Source organism: Dreissena polymorpha, chromosome 9 (assembly GCF_020536995.1).
Source record: "Dreissena polymorpha isolate Duluth1 chromosome 9, UMN_Dpol_1.0, whole genome shotgun sequence".
Taxonomy (NCBI): domain Eukaryota; kingdom Metazoa; phylum Mollusca; class Bivalvia; order Myida; family Dreissenidae; genus Dreissena; species Dreissena polymorpha.
The window spans coordinates 12,132,395-12,159,265 of record NC_068363.1 but is presented as its reverse complement, the minus strand read 5'-3'; the positions used below and the strand labels follow the sequence as shown (position 1 = coordinate 12,159,265).

At 35.5% G+C, this 26,871-nt stretch overlaps 1 protein-coding gene across 15 annotated transcripts in view; it reads right to left on the bottom strand.

Moving 5' to 3' along the window:
* Positions 1 to 26,871, bottom strand: part of LOC127846658 (uncharacterized) — a 195,282-nt gene that overhangs the window by 91,504 nt on the left and 76,907 nt on the right. Inside the window, exons 17-19 of one of the 15 annotated variants that reach the window (XM_052378109.1) lie at positions 5,614 to 5,712; positions 4,814 to 4,906; positions 2,656 to 2,770 (exon numbers count right to left, since the gene is read on the bottom strand). The exons of 13 other annotated variants lie outside the window; for them this stretch is intronic. In XM_052378109.1, the coding sequence (XP_052234069.1) occupies positions 2,656 to 2,770; positions 4,814 to 4,906; positions 5,614 to 5,712 (307 nt within the window). The remainder of the gene's footprint in view (positions 1 to 2,655; positions 2,771 to 4,813; positions 4,907 to 5,613; positions 5,713 to 26,871) is intronic. One more of the 15 variants, XM_052378104.1, reaches the window with a different exon arrangement.

The following is a 26,871-nucleotide window of genomic DNA, read 5'->3' as shown; positions in this document are numbered from 1 at the left end:
CTTGAGAGTCAAGGTCATTCAAAGGTCAAAGTAAAATTCAAGTTGCCAGGTACAGTAACCTCATGATAGCATGTAAGTATTTGAAGTTTGAAAGCAATAGCCTTAATACTTCGAGTGGATCGAAACACAAAATTTAACCATATATTAAAAGTTACTAAGTCAAAAAAGGGCCATAATTCCGTAACAATGACAACCAGAGTTATGCAACTTGTCCTTTTACTGTACCCTTATGATAGTTTGTGAGTGTTCCAAGTATGAAAGCAATATCTATGATACTTTAGGGGTAAAGTGACCAAAACATAAATCTTAACCAAATTTTCAATTTTCTAAGTATAAAGGGCCCATAATTCCGTCCAAATGCCAGTCAGAGTTACATAACTTTGCCTGCACCGTCCCCTTATGATAGTTAATAAATCTTGCAAGTATGAAAGCAATAGCTTTGATACTGTAGGAATAAAGTGGACCTAAACACAAAACTTAATCAAATTTTCAATTTTCTAAGTATAAAAAGGGCACATAATTCTGTCAAAATGCCAGTCAGAGTTACATTACTTTGCCTGCACAGTCCCCTTATGATAGTTAGTAAGTGTTGCAAGTATGAAAGCAATAGCTTTGATGCTTAACGAATAAAATGGACCTAAACACAAAACTTAACCAAAATTGTCAATTTTCTAAGTATAAAAAGGGCACATAATTCTGTCAAAATGCATGCCAGAGTTATCTAACTTTGCCTGCCCAGTCCCCTCATGATAGTAAGTAAGTGTACCAAGTTTGAATGCAATAGCATTGATACTTACTGAGAAAAGTGGAACTAAACGCAAAACATAACCAAAATTTTCAATTTTTTAAGTATAAAAAGGGCACATAATTCTGTCAAAATGCACGCCAGAGTTATCTAACTTTGCCTGCCTAGTCCCCTCATGATAGTAAGTAAGTGTACCAAGTTTGAATGCAATAGCATTGATACTTTCTGAGAAAAGTGGACCTAAACGCAAAACTTAACCGGACGCCGACGCAAACGCCAACGCCAACGCCGACGCCGACGCCGACGCCAAGGTGATGACAATAGCTCATAATTTTTTTTCAAAAAATAGATGAGCTAAAAATGAAAGTGATACATTTAAAAATAAATAAACGTATATTTTGGATTTTTACAACAAACGCTCCCAAACTACCGGTAATCAAATTAATGACATAAGCGACGTAACGCTGATTCTCCACCGCCACAGTAGAAACGATCTGCTGTACATTGCTGAAAAAAAAATAGAACACTGATAACAGTTCTTACTTATTTATACACATGTGTTTAAATAAATCTACATTCGATGATAAACTCTTGAGTATTCTAAACAGATACATGTAGATAAAAACATAATGATATAAGTGGCGTATCTGCTGTCAAAATGAAAGTAGTTTCTTATCGTCATCAGAAAAACGATTATCACTTCGCAAAAATCGGTAAAAAAACTCAGTTTTTTTCTGAGGACGCTCTTATAAGACGACCCCCCCCACATTATGCCTGAAAATTTCAGGAAAAAAACCCGTCTTATAAGCGAAGACGTTCGGTAGGTTGGGGTCATGTCAAAGAAGTATGCAAAATATTAAAGCAATATGTCAAGGGACATAGGAAATATTTGGGGTGGTACGAAAACTTTAACATTTGCACGCTAACGCCGACACTGGGGTGAATAGGATAGCTCCACTATATATAATTCATATATAATAGTCGAGCTAAAAATGTCTACATTTAGTGTGGTTTCATTTATTTTCGTTGACATAAAATTTTGTGAAATGGTAAAATCATTAATATTTGTCAAATCTTATTGAGGTGCACGAGTTTACATGCTGGTTAATATTTGGTACATGTTTAGCCATCTAGCAGTGATACTTTTTCAGGAGTTATGTGCAACACACACCCACATCATTAAAAGGCGCCATAAATCAGGCTCTGTCATAAACCTGCAAATCAAAATAAACGCAGGTTCACATGATGGTTAATATATATTTGTTAAGTTACAGCCCTTTAGCAACAATACTTTTTAAGTTACATGCCAAACAATTTTGAAAAATTGTCATTTTGTGCTAAAAAATGACCACAACTCTTGTTATGTAGAAACTTCCAAACTTTTAAAGGAGCACATGTTCACATGCTGGTTGATATATTTTGATAAGTTTCAACCCTCAAGCAGCAATCTTTTTAAAATATGGGCGACACAAAAAATGAGAACGATAAATGGAAGGACAAAAAGACAGAAGATAGGAAGGACTGACAGACGATGGCTAATCTGAAACTGTGGACACAAAATAATATTTAAGTGGGGTGACTGCCTATCATGAAAATGTTGTCATCAACCGCAACTGATGAAAACCTGTGTGTAAAGAAACGAGCCTCATTTGGGAAAAACTGAGCTAAATGCATGTGCGTTGTATCGTCCCAGATTTACTTGTGCTGTCTGCACAGGCTAATTAGGGACAACACTTTCTGCCTTCATATACTTTTTTGTTTATATTAAGTATCTTCACAAAAATCCAGTTAAGGTTGAAATTGCTCTTCCTGATTAGCCGGTGCGGACTTCACAGGCTAATCTGGGATGACACTTAAGGCACATAAATTAAGTCCAGTTTTTCCAGAATGAAACTAATATTTAGATTTACCAATGCCATTTTCCTCGAGATAGAGTTGAACTCCTTTGCTCTGTCTCTCGGGGTCGTTATCAATCTTCCACTGAGTGAACTGCTCACATGTCAGGCCACGGTGCTGGTCCTCCCACTGATAGTCATAGATACAACAATTCAGTGTGTTTTGTAATCATTACACTATCTGTGTTAACCCTTTACCACTCAAGATACAGACTTAGCCGCATTTGAACTCCCTTAGAAAGTAAAATTAAATGTAAGACCTTTCTTACTTGATTCAAATTTTAAAGGAATCATTTCCAACCCTGAGATACTGATAGCAGCGAACAGCATAAAACCTGGAAAGACTGCAGGTTACTTCCAGGCTGTTCTGGTTTTATGCTGGTTGCATATAGCCATTTTCAATTTGTTTCTGAGTGTTAAAATGGTTAAGTGTAATTTACACTTAAAGCCACACACCTTGAAATGAAGTACATGTTAATCAATACATATAGATGCAATTTGAAAGTGTGCAAAATTGTAATTAAATCTATAGCCTAGTTAGCAAGTAATTTAATTTTTTTTTAAATTTTAAAACCGAAAGTAGGATTTCTAAACTTATATGTCCATTTCGACAAAGGCGATTATTTTTAAGTTTTAAAGGGCAAAAAAGACGGATTTCTACCTTGTAACCACCAGATATCTTCTAATTGAGATAGATTTATTAAATCTTTAGCCTAGTTAGCAAGTAATTTATTATTTTCAAACGGTACCGCTTTTAAAACCAAAAGTAGGATTTCTAGACGTATACATCCATTTCGACAAACCCGATTATTTTTAAGTTTTAAAGCGCAAAAGAGACGAATTTCTACCTTGTAACCACCAGATATATTCTAGTTGGCATAGATAAAATGTGTTTCTTCTTTAAAATTAAATTTACTATGCCATGTATTTCATTTCAAGGTGTGTGGTTTTAATACGGAAAGTGTAATGATTGTAAAAATACTTATTATACATTCAATTTCAGTCATACAAAATCCTTTCTCTTGTATCAAACACAGCATAAAGAACAAGAGGGCCATGATGGCCCTTTCAAACTAACCTCAGTTCACATACACCAATTAATGAAGACCTGATGATCAAGTTTTTTACCCCACTTGACCCTGTTGCAAACATGACTTTTAAATTGTTAAAATAAAAAGTCTGTCCAAGTTTCATCAAGGCTGAGTCATAAATGAGGCCTCTGTAGTCGTAACAAGGTTTTCCTTAGATTTGACCTGGTGACCTAATTTTTAAACACATGACCCAGATTACAACATAGACTACATATTTTCAAGAAAAGCATTCTTACCATGTTTAATCAAGATGGAGTCTTCTATATGACCTTTTAGAGGTAACAAGGTTGTTCAAAGTTTGACTTGGTGATCTAGTTTCTAGAAGCACTTGACCCAGATTTGAAACTAGGCCTAGTTATTGTCCAGATAAACATTCTGACCAAGTTTCATCAAGATTAAGTCATAAATGTGACCTCTAGAATCTTAACAAGGCTTTTCTAACAATAGATCTTGTGACTTAGTTTAAAGACGCATTTGACCTAGATTAAAAAATTGGCCTAGAAACTGGCCAGATAAACATTCTGACAAAGTTTCATCAAGATTGAGTCATAAATGGGGCCTCTTGTGTGGTAACAAGGTTCTTTAAGGTAATAACAGGTATATTAGTTTATGCACGCAAGTTATCCAATTTTGAACTTGGTCTAGATATTGTGTTAATAAACATTCTGACCAAATTTTGCCATAAATTTGGCCTCTTTAGTAGTGTCAAGATTTTTCTAAGATTTGACCTGGTGACCTTGTTTTTTCTCGCATAAGACCCAGATTCTCAATTGGACTAGGTACTGTCAAGATTAACATTTAATGTTTCATTAAGATAATTCTCATCATTGTGGCCTCTAGAGTGGTAACAAGATTTTCCTAAGACATGACAAGGTGATAAGATTTTGGACACCTGACCCAAACTTGAGCTCAGCCAAGAGATATTTGCTAGATAAACATTTCTGAACAAATGTCATCAAGATTGGACCAACAAAGTGGCCACTAGAGAAGCAACAAGCTAAAAGTTGACACTGCAAACAGCACGCCCCACCTTGATGCTTTTAAACTCAACAAATATAGTGACAATGAACTGAACCAGTTACCTTCTTTTTGCACTTAAAGCAGGTCTTTTCTCTGCACGAGGGACAAATTATCTCTAACTGGTCAGGCTGGTCCCAAATAAACCCTGTCACACACTGCAATAGAAGACAGATAATGCTCTCAGTTAATTATAGCGTCCAGAAATTTACACAAAACACTATTTTGGCAAAATCGGGATAACTCTAATACTGAATTAAACTCAAACATGCCATCAAACATGCAAAAAGGCATTTTTTTACACTAAGAATATTTACTTGCCATTTAGTCTCAGAGTTAGACTTTTACCAATGATAAGGCTAAGTGATGCTTACATAGAACCCTCTACCATCTGATAGTCAAGATATCATATAAATATTCAATTCGCATTGGGGAATAATAGAACTTAAACCTGTTAACAGTTTATAAAGTAAACAAGTCTTTTATCATGGTAAAATGTCTACTTCCACAAAACATAAATTAAACTGAATATTTCAAGAAGTTTCATAAATATTTATCAATTACTACTAACTACTTAACTAGCCATATAACATTAATATATTTTTTACTTTTGAATGAATTTGTCTTCTTAACCCATTCCTGCTCAGAGGCTAAGTAAAAATGGCTATATGCAACCAGCATAAAATCAAAACAGCCTGCAAGTAACTGTTCAGGTTTTATGCTGTTTACTGATCACCAGTATCTTAGGGTTGGAAATGGAACCTTTAAAACTTGAATCTATTCACAAAGGTCTTTAATTTATTTTTATTTTCTAATGTGTCAAAGCGCTTATCTGAGTGGAAAAGGGTTAACTTGTGGATCATACATGAGCACACCAGCGGAAGTTCGGGTCTTTCTGCAGGTGCCAGTCTCGAAGTTTGGTCTCGAAGATATCCAAGATTTCCTTGGCAACCAAATTATGCAGCTGAAAATGAATGAGAACACACTTCTAGCATCCAGTCTTACAGAACAAAAACGTAAAATGTATAACTATGAAAAAGTAAATAATGCAATTATGGTGGTGATGGAATAGTAGATGTAATGGTCAAAGATAGCCGTAAAATAACATCTTAGATAATAAATCCCTAATGGGGCTGTGGTATTAACCATCACCCAAAGGGTCTAGAAAATGACACTAAACAATAAAGAGACATTACAGTGGATAAGGTGTCCCCCTAATAACCAATAAAGAGACATTACAGTGGATAAGGTGTCCCCCTAATAAACAATAAAGGGACATTACAGTAAACAATACAGATGTAATGTCTCTTTATTGTTTATAAGGGGGACACCTTATCCACTGTAATGTCTCTTTATTGTTTATTAGGGGGACACCTTATCCACTGTAATGTCTCTTTATTGTTTATTAGGGGGACACCTGATCCACTGTAATGTCTCTTTATTGTTTATTAGGGGGACTCCTGATCCACTGTAATGTCTCTTTATTGTTTATTAGAGGGACACCTTATCCTCTGTAATGTCTCTTTATTGTTTATCAGGTGTCCCCCTAATAAACAATAAAGAGGCATTACTGTGGATAAAGTGTCCCCCTAATAAACAATAAAGAGACATTACAGTGGATAAGGTGTCCCCTAATAAACAATAAAGAGACATTACAGTGGATAAGGTGTCCCCCTAATAAACAATACAGAGACATTACAGTGGGTCCCCCTAATAAACAATAAAGAGACATTACAGTGGATAAGGTGTCCCCCTAATAAACAATACAGAGACATAACAGTGGATAAGGTGTCCCCCTAATAAACAATAAAGAGACATTACAGTGGATAAGGTGTCCCCCTAATAAACAATAAAGAGACATTACAGTGGATAAGGTGTCCCCCTAATAAACAATAAAGAGATATTACAGTGGATAAGGTGTCCCCCTAATAAACAATAAAGAGACATTACAGTGGATCAGGTGTCCCCCTAATAAACAATAAAGAGACACTACAGTGGATAAGGTGTCCCCCTAATAAACAATAAAGAGACATTACAGTGGATAAGGTGTCCCCCTAATAAACAATAAAGAGACATTACAGTGGATAAGGTGTCCCCCTAATAAACAATAAAGAGACATTACGGTGGATAAGGTGTCCCCCTAATAAACAATAAAGAGACATTACAGTGGATAAGGTGTCCCCCTAATAAACAATAAAGAGACATTACAGTGGATAAGGTGTCCCCCTAATAAACAATAAAGAGATATTACAGTGGATAAGGTGTCCCCTAATAAACAATAAAGAGACATTACAGTGGATAAGATGTCCCCCTAATAAACAATAAAGAGACATTACAGTGGATAAGGTGTCCCCCTAATAAACGATAAAGAGACATTACAGTGGATAAGGTGTCCCCCTAATAAACAATACAGAGACATTACAGTGGATAAGGTGTCCCCCTAATAAACAATAAAGAGACATTACAGTGGATAAGGTGTCCCCCTAATAAACAATACAGAGACATTACAGTGGATAAGGTGTCCCCCTTATAAACAATAAAGAGACATTACAGTGGGTCAGGTGTCCCCCTAATAAACAATAAAGAGACATTACAGTGGATAAGGTGTCCCCCTAATAAACAATACAGAGACAGTACAGTGGATAAGGTGTCCCCCTAATAAACAATAAAGAGACATTACAGTGGATAAGGTGTCCCCCTAATAAACAATAAAGAGACATTACAGTGGATAAGGTGTCCCCCTAATAAACAATAAAGAGACATTACAGTGGATAAGGTGTCCCCCTAATAAACAATAAAGAGACATTACAGTGGATAAGGTGTCCCCCTAATAAACAATAAAGAGACATTACAGTGGATAAGGTGTCCCCCTAATAAACAATAAAGAGACATTACAGTGGATAAGGTGTTCCCCTAATAAACAATACAGAGACATTACAGTGGATAAGGTGTCCCCCTAATAAACAATACAGAGACATTACAGTGGATAAGGTGTCCCCTAATAAACAATACAGATACATTACAGTGGATAAGGTGTCCCCCTAATAAACAGAGGTTCCTAGACTCAATCCTCACTTTTGCAGCTTTCTCAAGATATTTCAAAATAACACATTGTTCTTATTAAGCCCAGGAAATAAAACTCAAGAAAGTCTTAATACGGCAACTGATTTGAATGCAATTACCTACACTAATTAAAGTAAGATCATCATTTAAAGGATAAGCTTCCCGTGAGTATAATAAATAAACCAACAAAACATTCTACATCAGAAGACAAAACAAACAGAAATCTGAGCTAGAATAAATTCTATGCCTAGATAATCTTATATGCAAGTAATTAACGTACTATAATATAAGGTGGGGGAAATGATAACCTTTCCATTCCTTTATAAGTGGATCGCCACGACAATTTCTGCATGATTGTCAAGAAAATATATTACAATTTTGTTTTGCAACATATACCGAGTTCAATTCGGATTGTTATGATAGATGCACTTAGATTTAAACTCCTACTTTCCAATTCAACCTCCACTGATCTGCAACAATAGTTTTGTATTGCTTATTATTGAAAATAATTTCAAAATCATTACAATTGATGTTATTTGATTATGCAAGCGTTAAGTCATATGATAAACACAGTGAGGCTACACAAAAACTAAATAAATCAACGGAAGATTGCAACATAAATATTTTAGGACAAGATGTTTGCTAAAATACTTTGAAAGATGGAAAGAAATCAAACACAAAAAAGGTGGGTTATTGTCTTCAACAATACAACCCTTTTGATTTAGTCATAAATGTGGATTTTAATGTCAAATAAGAGTCTTCCTGCATACTTAAGTCTAGGAACAACAAGAGTTGTCTTAAATTCTGGCCAGGATCTGCTTGGATTGATCCCCCTTCATTTCCTTGGCTTCCAAAGGCTGCTTACATTCCAAAAGGTATCAATATTTACTAACAAACATGAGGGTCAAAGGCCTTAAATTGCTCACCTGAGATCCCAAGGAACTTAACAGTTCTGAACAGGTAGTTTACACTAGATTTCACAAAAAAACGCCCTAATACCTGGCAGCAATGTTTTGTAACAGGTTTCATGACAAATGGGTTACAACTGTGATTTCTAAAGAATTCAAACGGTTTAACTATAGCCAGAAAGACTACCCAACCTCATTGTTATATAGAAAACTGCCTTACCTCGTGATGGAATGGTATCATATGTAACTTGGTGGAAAATATAATAAATTTACAGACCACAGTTAATTAATATTTGGCAATAAATTTGGCTTCAAGAATGTTCAAAAGCTTTTTCTTTAATTTGACCAAGCGCCCTAAATCTTGACACCATATCAACCAGTTACGAACTTAGAAGACATAAAATTAGGACAATGTTCTGACCAAGTGTCGTGAAGACTTGGCAACAATGTAGTATCTAGAGAATTCATAAGCTTTATAGATGCAATTAGGTGTCTTATCAGTTTAACTATTAATTGATAACAAACGAAAATGATGATAAAATCCTATTTTGTATTGTATATATTTATATTGCATTTCTGTCTCAAATATCTAACCAATTCAAAATAGAGTGCAGTATAACAGACATCTTTTTTAAATGAAGAGAGCAATTTAAAACCATTATCTCACTGTAAACTCCCACTCCAAAGAAAACCTGAAAAAGTGTTTGCGATGACACTTAACGCACATGCAATAAACCCTGTTTTCCCAGAACAAGGCTCCAATAATTACCAGCAGTACAAGTTTAAAGGAACTCAACCACAATAATTACCAGTAGTACAAGGAACTCAACCGTAATAATTACCAGCAGTACAAGGAACTTAAAGTACAATAATTACCAGCAATATAAGGAACTCAAACACAATAATTACCAGCAGTGCAAGGAACTCAACCATAATAATTACCAGCAATACAAGGAACTCAACCGCAATAATTACCAGCATTACAAGGAACTCAAAGTATAATAATTACCAGCAGTACAAGGAACTCAAAGTTTAATAATTACCACCATTTCAAGGAACTCAAAGTATGAGGAGGACTCCTGCTCATCCTCCAGACTTGGACTCTGGCACAGCGGGCAGTTCCAGTTGCGCACATGATGCTCGCGTATGGCCACCTCAAAATTCTGCTTCACACAGCCCTTACACATGTTACAGTTGCAGGTTACTAGCTTTATGATCTGTTGTGAGAGAGAAAATCCTATCCTGGTTACTGTAAAACCATCAAATTTCGTGTGGTACGAATTTTCGTGGATTTCGTTGGTCCACTGAACCATGAATTCAAGTACCAACGATTATTTATACATTTTTAATCCTAAATCGGTCATTTCCAATGTCATTTCCGACATTTTCTTGTGTTGTCAGTTATCCGAGATATTTGTATTTGTAATAGTTACTTCACTTCAGTACTTCACATTACACTATATCTATCAGTTTTTCTTTTTTTATTCATCATCGTTAATGTACGTTTTATTAATCATGGTGAATAAAGATAATAAATAGCATTACTAATTGTGAAGAAAAACAAATTTATTTTACGTGACGTCGTAAAATTAACAGTTTGCAGATTTATCATATATGTCAATATGCGCAAATTAAATTTAAAAAGAGACATAACCGTTTTCACACATGTATTTTGGGGACCTTATTACTCAAGTGTTTCTACTAGGGGACCGATTGCGCTGAGAAGTGCAAATATTGTCAAAACAACATCGATGGCAATTAGCGAGCTGGGACCCACAAGTGCGCCGCTTTATCGCTCTTATCGACAATTATCGGCTACAGTTTCATGCTTCAGTGAACATTAACCTCGAGTCTTGCTGTCAACACAGATAAGCAGATTATGCTTCGTTATTACGCTGGTTGTTTTAATAAAAGTATAATTATTATGACGGTCAGTTTTCCCCAAAAATTTGAAATCCACGAAATTACGTGTCAACGAATTAGTTGTTTTTCATTAAACCACGAAATTTCATACTGACGAATTTCTATACGTTTACAGTATTAACGATACATTTTTATCAAAGGTCGGTTTGTTCGTTGCATTAAAGCATTAAATTCAATAAACCAAACACACAAACGCCAATAAACACTATTAAATATAACCTTTGACATTGGATAGAGGCAGAAGCAGAGCTGGCACTCCTGGTTGAGATACACCAGGGTGCTACGGTGGTCCCCAACACAGTTGCGCACGGCGTCAATGATGTCCTCGAGCGTCCAGGTCTGATTGCCGTCATCTTCCTTTAAGTCCTCATCCAAAATACGAATCACCATCTCAGCACGATCCCAGCTCTTCAACTTCCCCTCGATGAAAACCATCTGAATGCGTCTCTGGAATAGTTGGAGAAATTATCCTTGTTCCGGAAAAACTGGGCTTAATGCATGTGTAAAGTGTCATCTCAGATTGGCCTGTGCAGTCAGCAGTTTAGCCACATTGTTGTTGTTTTTTCATTTGAAGGAAGTCTCTTCTAATTTTCTAAACAAAAATTCACTCTAGATGGAAATTTGTTGTCCCTGATTAGCCTGAATGCGCATAAATCCCAGCTTGCCCTCGATGGACATCATGCAGGTGCGTTTTTGGAATTGTTGGACATGGTATAATGAGCAGTGTTGTGGAAAAATGTGCTTAATGAATGTGCATAAACTGTCGTCCCCAATTAGCGTGTGCAGTATGCAGTATGCACAATCTAATGTATGTACAGCCTAATCAACGACAACATTTTTCACTTTAATTATTAGCCGGATTTTTTTCGAAAAAATCTCGGCTTATAGATTGATGTTGTCGGGCGGGCGGGGGGGGGCGGGCGGGCGGGCGGGGTGGCGGCGTGCTCGAAAATGTTAAAGTTCTTATTTCATGGTATAACTTTGGTATGCTTGGACCTAGAGTCTTCAAACTTGACATGAAGGTTGGCCAGGATTAACAGATGACCACTGGTCATTTCAAGGTCATTCATTTGAAGGTCAAGGTCACTGTGACCTTCAATATAAAAAATGTTAAAGTTGTTATAACTTTGGTATGCTTGGACCTAGAGTCTTGAAACTTGACATGAAGGTTGGCCATAACTAGTTAGTAACCACTGGTCATTTCAAGGTCATTCATTTGAAGGTCAAGGTCACTGTGACCTTGAATGTAAAAATGTTAAAGTTCTTATTTCATGGTATAACTTTGGTATGCTTGGACCTAGAGTCTTCAAACTTGACATGAAGGTTGGCCAGGATTAACAGATGACCACTGGTCATTTCAAGGTCATTCATTTGAAGGTGAAGGTCACTGTGACCTTCAATATAAAAATGTTAAAGTTGTTATAACTTTGGTATGCTTGGACCTAGAGTCTTGAAACTTGACATGAAGGTTGGCCAGAACTAGTAAGTAACCACTGGACATTTCAAGGTCATTCATTTGAAGGTCAAGGTCACTGTGACCTTGAATGTAAAAATGTTAAAGTTCTTATTTCATGTTATAACTTTGGTATGCTTGTACCTAGAGTCTTCAAACTTGAAATAAAGATGGCCAGTACTAGAAGATGACCACTGGTCATTTCAATGTCATTCATTTGAAGGTCAAGGTCACTGTGAAATTGAGATCAAACTTTCCTAATTGTCAATTCAAGTTCATATTTGTGACCTTAAATGTTATTGTTGTTCATGTATATGCATGCATTCAAAACATAACACAAGGTTTGCTCATGCCTTGAAAAGTACTTACATTTCATTTTGACCTTTGAACAATATTTCAGTAATTTAAGTATTGCATTGACAAAAACACGAAAGGTACTTTCCTGTCATTTAAATCAAAAATCCGGCTTCAATGCGGTCATCTCCGACCGCGGAACTCTTGTATTTTTGTTTAACGGAGGTTTCATCCAGACAACACTTCAGAGTAGTTAGAAAGTGTTGTTCCCTGATTTGAGCAGACTGCACAGGCAATTCTAGTGTGAAACTTTAATGCATTAAGCCCTGTTTTTCCTTAATGCTGCTCAAATAATCAAAGCGTACAAATTCATGCATTCTCTTTTTATTCATTTTATACATACATGTATCTACTTCACTAAAGCCAATCAAAAAGTTTTAAAAAATCCAATATTATAGTTTATCAAGGAAAAGTATAGATTATTCATTGTGTGTACATACATGTACACTGATTACTATATATTTTTTTCTGTTGTCAAGGAAAGGCAAAACATGTTAATACAATAATAATCTGATGTCTTAAGTTTCTATCACAATTTCTAATGGGATAAATAAAGTTTATCACCATTATTACAAACATTGTTATTCCAAATTCCTTGTTATTTTTTAGAATTTTTCTTAATCTTATATGATGTTTGAAATTTAATTTTAACTCCGCTATTTCAATATATTGATTCTCTTTCTTACTCATTTATCAATCAAATCTTGAGTTTTTATTTTATATTTGTCAAATGATAATATTAAGTGCTAATAATGTTTGAAATCTATGCTCACACCTTTTGTTACGATCAATAAAGTGTTCTGTACTCATGATTTCAAAAGTTTTTTTTATTCACTTAAGCGTGCCAAGAAATTGCGATAATCAGCTTGCACAGTATAAATCGTTGAGAAAATATATACACTGATGGTGCAATCTTTTAAACTATGATTCCTTGTAGATTTTTTCTTGGTCCCCCAGACATTGAAACAAAAAGCTTAGACTGAAGTTCTGAAATGTATGGGGTAATAAAATCAAAGAAGATAAAATGCTTACTTCTTTAGGCAGTTCCTTGTTCTTAACAAGTCTCTGAAAGTCATCACATCGGATCACACTGTTCGAGATACTATTAGTCTGGTTTCCTGCTCCAAACAGGGCTTCACGACCTGCTGAAATATATCAAACAACAATAATTACAACTTTTTTGTATTGACTTATTTGTATTTGTATTGATTGAAGTGTCTTCCCAAATTAGCCCTAGCAATCTACACAGGCTAATCAGATCAACACTTGATTGAAGTGTCTTCCCAAATTAGCCCTAGCAATCTACACAGGCTAATCAGATCAACACTTTCCACTTGGACAGCATTTCAGTTTATAAGAGACTTCCTTAACACAAACTATCATAATAGCAAAGTGTCGTCCCAGATTAGCCTACGCAGAAGCTAATCTGGGCAAACATTTTACGAACATGCATTAAGCCCACGTTTTCTCAAAACCAGGCTCTAATGTTGTAAATATGGTGTTTGCTCTATATCCAATTCCCAAAAGGAAAGCATTTTCAAATTCTTCCCTATACTAGAGCTGCCCAGGAGATGGAGTCAAGTGACACTGTGTCCCTAGAAGTCTAAAGCTTGAGATGCAGGTGAGGTATGAGTAGGTTTACACAGAACTAACTATTTAACTCTCCGGACTTAAAAAACAGGTAGTGTTAAAGAATCACTCACAACAGAAGAACATACTTAGAATCAAGCGATGATGGGAAGACGTAAAGTTGACAATGGGCCTCTTTCTTGGAAAACTGGGCTTATATGTTTATTAGGGGGACACCTTATCCACTGTAATGTCTCTTTATTGTTTATTAGGGGGACTCCTGATCCACTGTAATGTCTCTTTATTGTTTATTAGAGGGACACCTTATCCTCTGTAATGTCTCTTTATTGTTTATCAGGTGTCCCCCTAATAAACAATAAAGAGGCATTACTGTGGATAAAGTATAATACTTCATGCCTTCCACTCTGTTGGGACATCCAAATCAATGTTGCTGTGTTATAGCACATAAAAACAATGACACCATGCTTCTCATCAGGACCAGTAATATTGGATCATAAACATTTTTTTTAGAATTCTATGTTCTGTTGAAGGATTGCAAATTTTGGTTATTCTGTCATAATACGCACCAACATTAATGGCACCAGGAGGCTGGTTACTTCCACCGGCGTTTCCACGGTTACCATGCTGCTTATGCTTTATTCGCTCTGAAAACAAATTGACAATTCAATCAATATGCACATTTCTTCAATTTTCTGCTAGCAAAAAGTGAACATTTTAATCTATACAGTCTCGAGTGAAAATCATGCAGACGCAAAATAGTTTGCTGGAATGTACAGTAATGGTTTGTTGCACCAACCCAACTGATTGTAACTATTTGAAGGTTCGATTTTGGATCATTTAGCTACATTTAATCACATTCACTTAATTTACTTTTACAAATAAAGACACATATTTTTCAAAGACATTTGGAATTTTTTTGTTAATGAACATAATTTTAAAGTGATTAATACCTAAAGAATTTGAGACATGAGTGACAAAAAAAACAAGCTATTTTGTTAGACCATAATGCTACAGCTTGATTGTGACTAGTTCTCCTCACCCATGCGTGTCTGGACCCGCTTCATGATGTTCCCCTCCACAATCTTCTTGAAATGGGCCGCCTCCATCTCACTGGCAAAGTTGAGACCAGCCTGACAGTCCTGGCAAATACAGGAGAGATAACTAGCTAACTAGCATAAACACACAAATAAGTTCAAAGGAAAGGTTGGGAATTTGGAAATGGTCATAAGCAACACAAATATAAGAATTAAAGAGGCAGACATGGTTGGTGCTTAATGAAACAACATGACTGAGCCATGTACAAGAAAGAGATAAAACTAGAATATAGTGAATATGATTACTACAATATTAACAAAACTAATTCAAACCTTAAAAAGAGTCATAACTAATGTATGGGAAAAACATTGGTTACACTTTACAAAAAATGGCCATTACTGGATCAGATGACATGCACAACATTTTTAACACTTTCCCCCATAACAAGCAAAGTGAACATGGCTTTTGCAACCATCAACAAACCAGAACAGCCTGCAAGTAACTCGCAGTCTGTTCAGGTTTGATGCTGTTTGCTGCTCATTTGCATCTAAGGGTTGGAAATGAAGCCTTTAAAACTTGAATTAAGTAATAAAGGTATTTAATTAAATTAAACTTTATATGGGACAACAAATGCGTATAAATATGTATCTAAGTGATCAAGGGTTAATCCTTTCCCTCTAAGATGCAAATGAAATTGGAAATATGTAACCAGCATAAAACCAGCAAAGTAACTCACAGGTGGTTCAGGTTTTACATTGCTTGCTCCTAATGATTATCATAGGGTTGGAAATAAAGCCCCACTACGAGCAGTAAAGGGTTAAATATATGACCAGTCAATTTTTCCCAACTCACATGTGCCTCAAATGTGTTGAAGTAGTCTCGAGGGGTCTTGTACGCAAAGTGGTTGTACAACTCCTGTTCCCAAACCACCTGACGTGCCTGCAAACAGATTATATGTATGCTGAGGTCATGTTAAAATAAAACGCAGGTAAAATCAGGGATTTCATGTGAAGTGGAATCAATGTTTTGATGAAAGTTTTTTGCAATTTTGTGTACTCAAGCAAAGTTTCCACCTTGCTTCATTTTGATAAAAAATTTACCAAGAAGCTACTTCATAGTATTGTAATTCCACTTAATATATAAAACATAGTTTTAATAAAGATCAATACAGATACTATAAACCAATAATATTATTGTATTTTCATACCTGGGTATCAACAAGAAGTTTAAGACTATACTGCAGGGCAATTGTTAACAAATTTTAACTACTGGAGCGCAACAAATCAGTACCAAACAAGAGATGTGTTCGTCAGAAACACAATGCCCCCAAATGCGCCGCTTTGAAAAAAAACTTTTTTTTTCACCTTTGACCTTGAAGGATGAATTTGACCTTGAACCTTTAACCACTCAAAATGTTCAGCTCCATGAGATACACATGCATGCCAAATATCAAGTTGCTATCTTTAACAGTGAAAAAATTTATAATGGCCAATATTAAAGTTTTTGGACGGACAGACAGACGGCATATATAAGACATTTGACCTTGAATGATGACTTTGACCTTCATCTTTCACCACTCAAAATGTGCAGCTCTGTGAGATGCACATACATGCCAAATATCAAGTTGCAATCTTCAACAGTGAAAAAGTTGTGGCCAATGTTAAAGTTTTGGGATGGACAGACGTCATATATTTGACATTTGACATTGAAGGATGACGTTGACCTTCACCTTTTACCACTCAAAATGTTCAGTTCCATGAGATACACATGCATGCCAAATATGAAGTTGCTATCTTCAACAGTGAAAATGTAATGGCCAATGTTAAAGTTTTTGGACAGACAGACAGACGGCATATATTAGACATTTGACCTTGAAGGATGACCTTGACCTTCACCTTTCACCACTCAAAATGTGCATCTCCGTGAGATGCACATGCATGCCAAATATCAAGTTGCTATCTTCAATATTGAAAAAGTTATGGCCAATGTTAAAGCTTTTGGACGGACAGACGCCATATATTTGACATTTGTCCTTGAAGGATGACCTTGAACTTCACCTTTCACCACTCAAAATGTTCAGCTCCATGAGATACACATGCATGCCAAATATCAAGTTGCTATCTTCAACAATGAAAATGTTATGGCCAATGTTAAAGTTTATGGACGGACGGACAGACGGCATATATTAGACATTTGACCTTGAAGGATGACCTTGACCTTCACCTTTCACCACTCAAAATGATCAGCTCCAGAAGATACACATGCATGCCAAATATCAAGTTGCTATCTTCAATAGTGAAAAAGTTATGGTCAATGTTAAAGTTTTTGGATGGACTGACAGACGCCATATATTAGACATTTGACCTTGAAGGATGACCTTCACCTTTTACCACTCAAAATGTGCAGCTCCATGAGATGCACATGCATGCCAAATATCAAGTTGCTATGTTAAATATTGAAAAAGTTATGACCATTAAAGTTTTCGGACGGACGGACAGACTGACTGACAAACAGTTCAACTGCTATATGCCACCCAACCGGGGGCATAAAAATGCAAAAGAAGAAATGCAATAACACTGATAATGATTAATATCATTATAACAATGCAAGTTGATCTTTCTCAATATATGTTGTATTGAGCAAGGCCAGCTGAACCTTCTCACCAATGACAAACGGTAAAAATAATTAAATACCATGAGTAATAACTGCCATAAAGGGCCTTTGACGTAAGGTTACACCACAGTTTAACCAGTTATTAATGGTGCATTTTACCAAAGATTGCTTCTATACATATTACATCAATAAGACACTGTCTCAGTCGTATATCTATCAAGGACTTGTACAACATACTGACCCCAAAACATACAGACAGAAATAACAAAGTAACGACGAGAGCAACAACATCCATGTAAAGAGTGGTCGTCAGTGAACCTGCATGATCAAGTCAAAACAAGGAAGCAAACTCCCCAAAAAGTTGCATTACATAATTAACATTGATTGAATGTGCATTGTATACTTGTAAAAAGACACTTACAACAACCTGAGATGAATTCTTTATTAATGACAGATAACAATTTGCTTTGTGGCTGATTTGTCATGCCATTTATGAACATGCAGACGTTGCAAATGACAAAAAGCAAACATAGACAGAAATATTATTGAAATGCAACAACATAATTGAAATACTTAACGATGAAGGGAAAAAAACTCAAAATTTTAAAACAATATCTATGGATCAATAAAACCATGGCATAAGGCCTGAGGTATAGGTAGGACAAATAGGATATTGTTTGATTAAACATGCTTACAAATGATAATTAATAACCATAAAACATATACAAATCAAAGACACCAATCATTCCGGAAAATGCATCTGCATATTAGACTGTAACTTGAAAGGTCTTATCAATCAAACATATTAATTTATGCGTCTTGCCATCTCTTCTGAAAACAGTTTATGAAAGAACTATCAATCACAAATTGTTCATAAATCAGAAATTAAGAGTTAACATCCCCCAACATCCAATTAAATGAATATTTTTCTATCAAGTAAAATGTAACTTTAACACATCACTTTTAATCTTATCCAATTCAAGACAACTAGCCAATCAGCTTTATTACCCAATATTGATTGCTATAATTATGTATAATTTAAATTAGCATCATCACGTTCATAACCCTTACTTGAAATACAATTACTTCGATTAATCACTGCTAAGAAGCCAATAAACATTCATTTGTTTAAACTGTGATACAAGTACTTTTAGGCAAACACATTTTGATCACACAAATAAAAGGAAAATGCCAAACAGGGCTTTTATGAACTTTTGATAAGTGACACAAGTAATTAACTATTCTTTTTAACTATTCTTACTTAAAGAGAAGTTAGCAATGCTCTATGAAAACTGGACATAATGCATGTGCCTGAAGTGTAAGTGACAATTTCAACCTAGACTGTTTAGTTTGTTCAACTGTTGAATTTCTTAAAAATTGCTGATTAAAGGAATCATCTCCACCTAACAATGATTTTACAAAACTGTTTTTTTACCAAAAAATATTTTTTAAACAATTATGATGGTGCTTTTCATTTTAACAAATTAAAAAAGTGGTGTTTTCACTAAAAAAGAACAATTTGAAAGAAAAGATATTACAACATAAGGGTTACTAGATCTTTCTGTTTCTATAGACACATTCAGAAATGTAAATTATTTCCGTTGATTTTGTTGTTAAGAAATAACAGTTTAAGTTAAATACTAATCACTTGTATTGTTTAATTCAGACCTGTTTACCCACCATTGCTTCTCAGACGTTTTGAGAACATCTCTCTAGTTTTGGGCTGTTCTTGCTATCATTTAGAGCTTTTAAACAGCATTACTGGATAACATATCAGTAACATTGTGTATAAAGAATTTGACAAATTGTTCATAATTGGTCATGTCAGCTTATTATATATCCTTGAAATACAAGAAACCGTCGGAGACGGGTGATGCTCCCCAAAGTTTTTTTTTGTCACAATACTGCACTATATATTCAGATAAAAGGAAACGTCTTGAAGGCACAGTAGTTGGGGGGACAATACTTTTTTTTTAGAAAATTTCAAAGGGCCATAACTCTGTGAAAAATCATCCGACCAGAACCCGCTGATAATATGCACATCTCCTCTTGGTAGTGAAGCTTCCCATAAAGTTTCATTGAATTCCGGTCATTTGTTGCTGAGAAATAGCCCGGACAAAAATTGTGCACGGACGGACCGAAAGACAGACAGACGCACACACGGACAGACAAAGAAGGCGACTATATGCTCCCCCCAAAATAAATTTTGGGGCAGCATAAAAAAAATACATAAATAAAGAATTCCCTATATAGACAAGATTGTGTTCTTCGTCACAGCTGTCAAGAGGTCCCATACACAGGCACGCAAGGTCAAGACATGCAACCTAGACCTTCATATTACCAAACACACCTGCTCAGGTTATTAGTATTAATTAGCGGCTGTCAACATGTCCCATACCCTACTAACAGTACTGATCAATATTAAGTCACAAGTGGGAGGTTATAGCTGTGCCATGTACCACCCCTGCACCACGTATTATGAGCCATCTGTAGTACATGTATGATAGATGCCTTGTATGGGACTGTGTTGGTGTTATAGTGATGTCATTTAAAGCACATGATACCAGAACAATAAACAAAATTCTGAACATTTATCAGAATTCACAAATTTAAATCATTAAAAAAATTAAAGGAAATGATTAAGTGTTAATGTGTTTCTAAAAATTATACATTAATTTGAGGTCAGACTGTCTTCATTTTATATAACCTCATTTACAAATTAACATTTTTGAACATTTATCAAACTGGCATGTTTATCAGGAATCTACAAAAGCAAAATACATGTATATAACAAATTTATGTCAACAAAAAAAGTTTTAAAAAGGGATATTGTTATTAAATTGAAAACTGGGTATTCCGTTTACTGATCTTGCTAACCAAAACAGGTTTCATTTCCAGCTCACGTTTACATTTTACCACAATTAATCAGCTAATGAATTGTCACTATTTATAGACTGTGCATACAAATTTCATCAGGCAATTAATAACAATAATGTATTGCCCATCATAGCTATTTTTAACAAATATGTAATAGCAGATACTAAATAATGGCAGCTATACCATAAATCTGTCGTTTCTTACCACATGGTATCATCTCTTATTTTAAAGCTGTTTGCTGTCACCTGACTATAAGGTAATGTTCTGTATAGTCATGCAGGCATGTGACAACCAATAGCTAAATGCTCATTTTTGTGACAACAGTTTCGGCAGCATTATGACAGTGGTTGCTAATTTATGTTTGTAAACATACAGCTTTCGTCAAACAGCATGATAGTGCTTGCATATTGTCATTTGTTAACATACCACTTTCATCCTTTATGAAAATTGGAAATTGATAAAACTTTCTAGCCCCACATTTTTGCAAGTTTTGCTCCAAGAATTTGGAAGTGTGTACAATATGACATGACAAACAAAAATATAACATGTAAATTACAAGTTACATAGGGTAGCATTATATTACTTCTCCATGTACAGCTTTTATTTTTGTATCAGTCAAGTTTTTTTTCTCTGCGTTTATTTATTGTTCTGATCAAGACTGGTACTAAGGTGAGGATTGTCTACGTCCACACTTCCAAGAGTTTGATATTAGAAGTTGAATGCGCATCTAATGCAATTTTTTAATACTTCAATGACTAAAAGTTTCGAAGTATTGAAAAATTATTGGGAGTACAGTTAATTTCTCTGAATTTTGCCCCTCCTATATGAAGATAATGTAAGAGACCACGTGGAACTTGGATTGCACCATGTACACTATCAAGTTGTACTGAAATATCTGGCAACAATTTGATCAACATTAAACAAGACTATTGTCACGCAATATAAGTCCCCTACCGGCTCCACCATTGTCAGAAAATTCCAACATTTTTAGATTATTTTTTATATATATTTGTTGCCATAGCAACCAGAATTTTTGACGTAGGAACAAAATGAAATGACGTGAATAATGTCCATATTGCCATCTATCCATGTTTCAAGTTTCATAAAAAAATATTTAGAACTTTAAAAGTTATCACAGGATCCAGAAAACCACCATTTCAGCAGTATTTCTAGTCTATTTGTTGCCATAGCAACCAGATTTTTGACATAGGAACGAAATGAAATGACATGCATAATGTCCATATTGACATCTATCTATGTTCCAAGTTTCATGAAAAAATATTAAGAACTTTTAAAGTTATCGCAGGATCCAGAAAAGTGTGACAGACAGACCGACTGACTGACAGACGGAGCGCAAACCATAAGTTCCCTCCGTTGAAACCAGTAGGGGACTAACAAAGCTGAGTTATCAACAATACAACCTTCTTTTTACAATAAGATCACACCATCTTTTGTCATACACATAAACAACCAATGGAAAAAAAGCAAAACAAAACAACACTAATCAATGGTGACAAAAAACTCGTTTCAGCTGCAATTTGGACTTTATCAAAGTGAGCAGTGCTGAATAGGGTAAGAGCGTGAATGTTACATGGTAATAAATTTCCCAAAGAATATATTTCATTGCTGTCATTTCAGTTGCCTTCATAACACTAAGCCAAAACAAGATATTATAAAGGCTACAAAAAATAAGAATTATGACTGTCAGCAACAGAGAATCCCACAACAGTTAAAACATATCAACAAAAGAAGTGTGAGTGGTAAATTCCCCGTGGTATGCAGAAAATGACAGAAGATATTAATGTCTTGATAGAAACAGCTGGCCTTGAAGCAGCCACAAGCTTATTTCACTAATTATACAAAAATTCCACTGGCAATTCATTAATTATTACAACATCATTCATTATAACAAATGTGTTCCTTTGTGGACTCGACAGCTCACAGATGCATGGCCATATTGTTCTGGTCACATGGCAAACACCATAAAGGCAGTCTCTATTCATAGTAGTTACATGTTTACACTTAGCAGGGATTTCAATAGACGCAGAATCCTGCGTTTTGATGCGAGCAAATTAAAAATGACTCGTTTTTGACGCAACCCTTTTTTCTGCCGTGCGTCATTTTGACGCATCGAAAATTTGACCCGTGTGTCAGTCAGTTAACATCTCGAGTTCCATGGTAATAAATCCCTCTGTGCTCCTAATCAAAATTAATGTTTCAGTATTTGAAACTCTGTCTATAATCAAGGGAATAGAGGTCTACCCCGGGCGTTGTTTTTTTATACTAACAAGTCATAATACTACGCATAAACATTAAGAAAACACATTTCCTCGATTGGATATAAATTATCCGAGTAGAATTAAATTGCTACGTCTTGACCTTTGACATTGTAAATGGCGGACGTATTGTAAATTAACATTAAACCCGCGTTCAATTAAAAAATGGCGATTCAAACAACAACAACAATTCAAATTACAAGTAATGGTGATTCAATAATGGAGATAGCATTAACTGGATTTAACAAACATTAAATAAGGCTTGTTAAACCAGATAACAACAAGGAAAATTTGGATTATTAAAGTTAAACTACTACTGGTAAGGCATTCTTAAGTGTATATATTTCGGACATGTATAGTATTCGGATAAACAGTAATAGATATACTAGATGTTCCATGCATTTAGATTGTGTTTTTGTACAAAAGCTATCATAGGGATGATGATAATATAACGAGGATAAATATGTTATGAAAAGGTGCTACAGGTACATATCTATAATTACTTAAATGTGTTATGATGAAGTAGATTTTAATGAGCATTTATTGTTTTTTACAAATCAACATTATAAGTATAGTGATAGAAATAATAAAAGTTATAAAATGAACATGTTTTGTTTTTGAAAAACTTAAAGTCGATATTGTTCGCACAAATTATTGATATTTTATCCTTATCTTTGTGTATTCATTAAAATATGTTGTGTTATGTATCATGGTATTTTTATTTAATAACGCAGTATAACTTTTTAAGATATTGTATAACTCTTGGAGCATGTTTTTATCTAAAAAATTGAATAATACAGACAAAAACACAATTAACGCGCTTCAAAATTAACCCCAGCATTTTTCAATTTGACTCCTCAAAATTTAAGTCCAGGGGTCATTGACTCTTGGTTTTTAAAATCTATTGAAATCCCTGACTTAGTTTTATATTAATATCTATCATCACACTTTGATAATTACTCATTTTTAATCAGATAAACTTAAAATAACTTTACGTAAACAAAACAAGATTTCTTTGAGAAATACAATGCCCCCCAGTAAGCAAAATATGAAGTTGCTATGTAGTTTATCAGGGTTGACACCCACCTGATGAAATAAAATTCCCTGACTTTTCACTGACTTGTCCCTGACCAAATCTTGGTTTTCACTGACTAATTTAGGACATATTCAGCCTCCTCCTCCCGATACAGCTGACCAAATCCATCCATTTAATGTTTCTTTTATTCTTTAACATATAATATTTAACAACGTACAAAGCAGTACTACTTGTACACTAATCTATGCATGATGCAAGGCTATATAGTAAATGAAATGTATCCAATTAATAGTGCAAAAACCAATCAGGACCTATACTAATCAATTATATCCATTATATGATTGAGTCTTTGATTTTTTGGATTCCTTTCACACATTTTGACTTATTTGACAATATGTGAAACGTGCACACAATTTGTAATGTTTTATTTATTAATGGAAATGAAACATGTTATTTATAGCAGTTAACTCCCCTAGTCAATGACCACCATAGATAGCAATGCAATCTGATTAAAAATAGCCAAGGCTAGTGTTGTGTATTGGGCAAATGTATACAAGTGCAACTTGACCACATGACCAGTATCATGCGTTTACCACACACAGAAGTAAGTTATGTAATAGACCATTAATTCCGCTCCCAACTTTGGCCACTTGCCAAGATACTGACCAGTATCAGATGGGGTTGTAAAAGGGTGTAAACAGTGAACACCAGTCCATGTAATACTGGCCTACCAGTTGTTATCCCCACGCTTTTTGAAAAAAAGGTGGGGATATTGTGGTTATCTCCGCCGTCCGTCCGTCCGTCCGTCCGTCTGTCTGTCTGTCCGTCCGTCCTGGCCACTATCTCCTCCTACACTAAAAGCACTAGAACCTTGAAACTTACACACATGGTAGCTATGAGCATATGTGCGACCCTGCACTATTTGGAATTTTGATCTGACCCCTGGGTCAAAAGTTATAGCGGTTGGGGTGGGGCCGCGTCAGAAATTATCACTCATTTTTTTAGGTTATTTTACATTTACTTCTTTATTTCTACACCGATTCACTTCAAATTGATACTGGACCTCTCTTATGACAATACGGTCAATCTCAACCATGCATGGCCCCATTCCCAACCCTGGGGCGCCCCGCCCACATAGGCCACACCCACCAAAAATTTCCATTTACTATAATTTTTTCATTTCTACACGGATTCACTTCAAATTGATACTGAACTTTTGTTATGACATTAGGGTCAATCTCAACTATGCATGGCCCCAATCCCAACCCTGGGGCGCCCGCCCACATAGGCCACACCCACCAAAAAATTCCATTTACTATAATTTTTTCATTTCTACACGGATTCACTTCAAATTGATACTGAACTTTTGTTATGACATTAGGGTCAATCTCAACTATGCATGGCCCCAATCCCAACCCTGGGGCGCCCGCCCACATAGGCCACAACCACCAAAAAATTCCATTTACTATAATTTTTTCATTTCTACACGGATTCACTTTAAATTGATACTGAACTTCTCTTATGACATTAGGGTCAATCTCAACTATGCATGGCCCCATAACCAACCCTGGGGCCCCGCCCACATAGACCACACCCACCCAAAATTGCCTTTACTATAATTTCTTCATTTCTACAATGATTCACTTCAAATTGATATTGAACTTCTCTTATGACAATACAGTCAATCTCAACTATGCATGGCCCCATTACCAACCCTGGGGCGCCCCGCCCACATAGACCACACCCACCCAAAATTGCCTTTTACTATAATTTCTTCATTTCTACACCAATTCACTTCTAATTGATGATGAACTTCTCTTATGACAATACGGTCAATCTCAGCTATGCATGGCCCCATTACCAACCCTGGGGCACACCTAGGTCAAACATTCGGCGTGGGGATACGCGTCGGCCTCTGCCGCGCCATTTCTAGTACTAGTTGGTTTGGAGTTAATACAGTAATGCATGTACAAATGAGACACTTAGCTCAAAAGTTAATAAAACATGCATGCCCCCCTATATGGGCTATAAGTTGTAGTAGCAGCCATTGTGTGAATACGTTTTTTGTCACTGTGAACGGTGGTGGTGGTGGTGGTGGTGTAGTAGTAGTAGTAGTAGTAGTAGTAGTAGTAGTAGAAGTAGTAGTAGTACTAGTAGTAGTAGTAGTAGTAATAGTAGTAGTAGTAGTAGTAGTAGTAGTAGTAGTAGAAGTAGTAGTATAAGTAGTAGTAGTAGTAGTAGTAGTAGTAGTAGTAGTGTAGTAGTAGTAGTAGAAGAAGTAGTAGTAGTAGTAGTAGTAGTAGTAGTAGTAGTAGTAGTAGTAGTAGTAAAAATAGTAGTAGTAGTGGCAGTAGTAGTAGAAGTAGTAATAGTAGACATGGTAGAATAAGTGGTGGTGGTGGTGGTGGTGGTGGTGGGTGGTGGTAGTAGTAGTAGTAGTAGTAGTAGTAGTAGTAGTAGTAGTAGTAGTAGTGTAGTAGTAGTAGTAGTAGTAGTAGAAGTAGTAGTAGTAGTAGTAGTAGTAGTAGTAGTAGTAGTAGTAGTAGTAGTAGTAGAAGTAGAAGTAGTAGTAGTAGTAGTAGTAGAAGTAGTAGTAGTAGTTGTAGTAGTAGTAGCCGTAGCAGCAGCAGTAGCAGCATTACAATACCAATACTTAAGAATGATCAACTGGGAAAAGGTAACCTAGCACTGGCAGTAAATATGGGGCTCATTTACAGGTCAGATTTGGAATCTCTGCTGTAAAATGAGATTTTGAATGAATAAAAAGGAGGCAAATCTGTAATAAAAAGAACATGCATAAACCGTAGTTGTTTCCCTTGTTTGAACCATGCTAAATCCTTATAATGCCTATTTCCAGTAACTGTGACTTTCACCTGTGACCTTGACCTTTGACCTAGTGACCTCAAAATCAATAGGGGTCATCTGCGAGTCATGATCAATGTACCTATGAAGTTTCATGATCCTAGCCCCAAGCGTTCTTGAGTTATCATTCGGA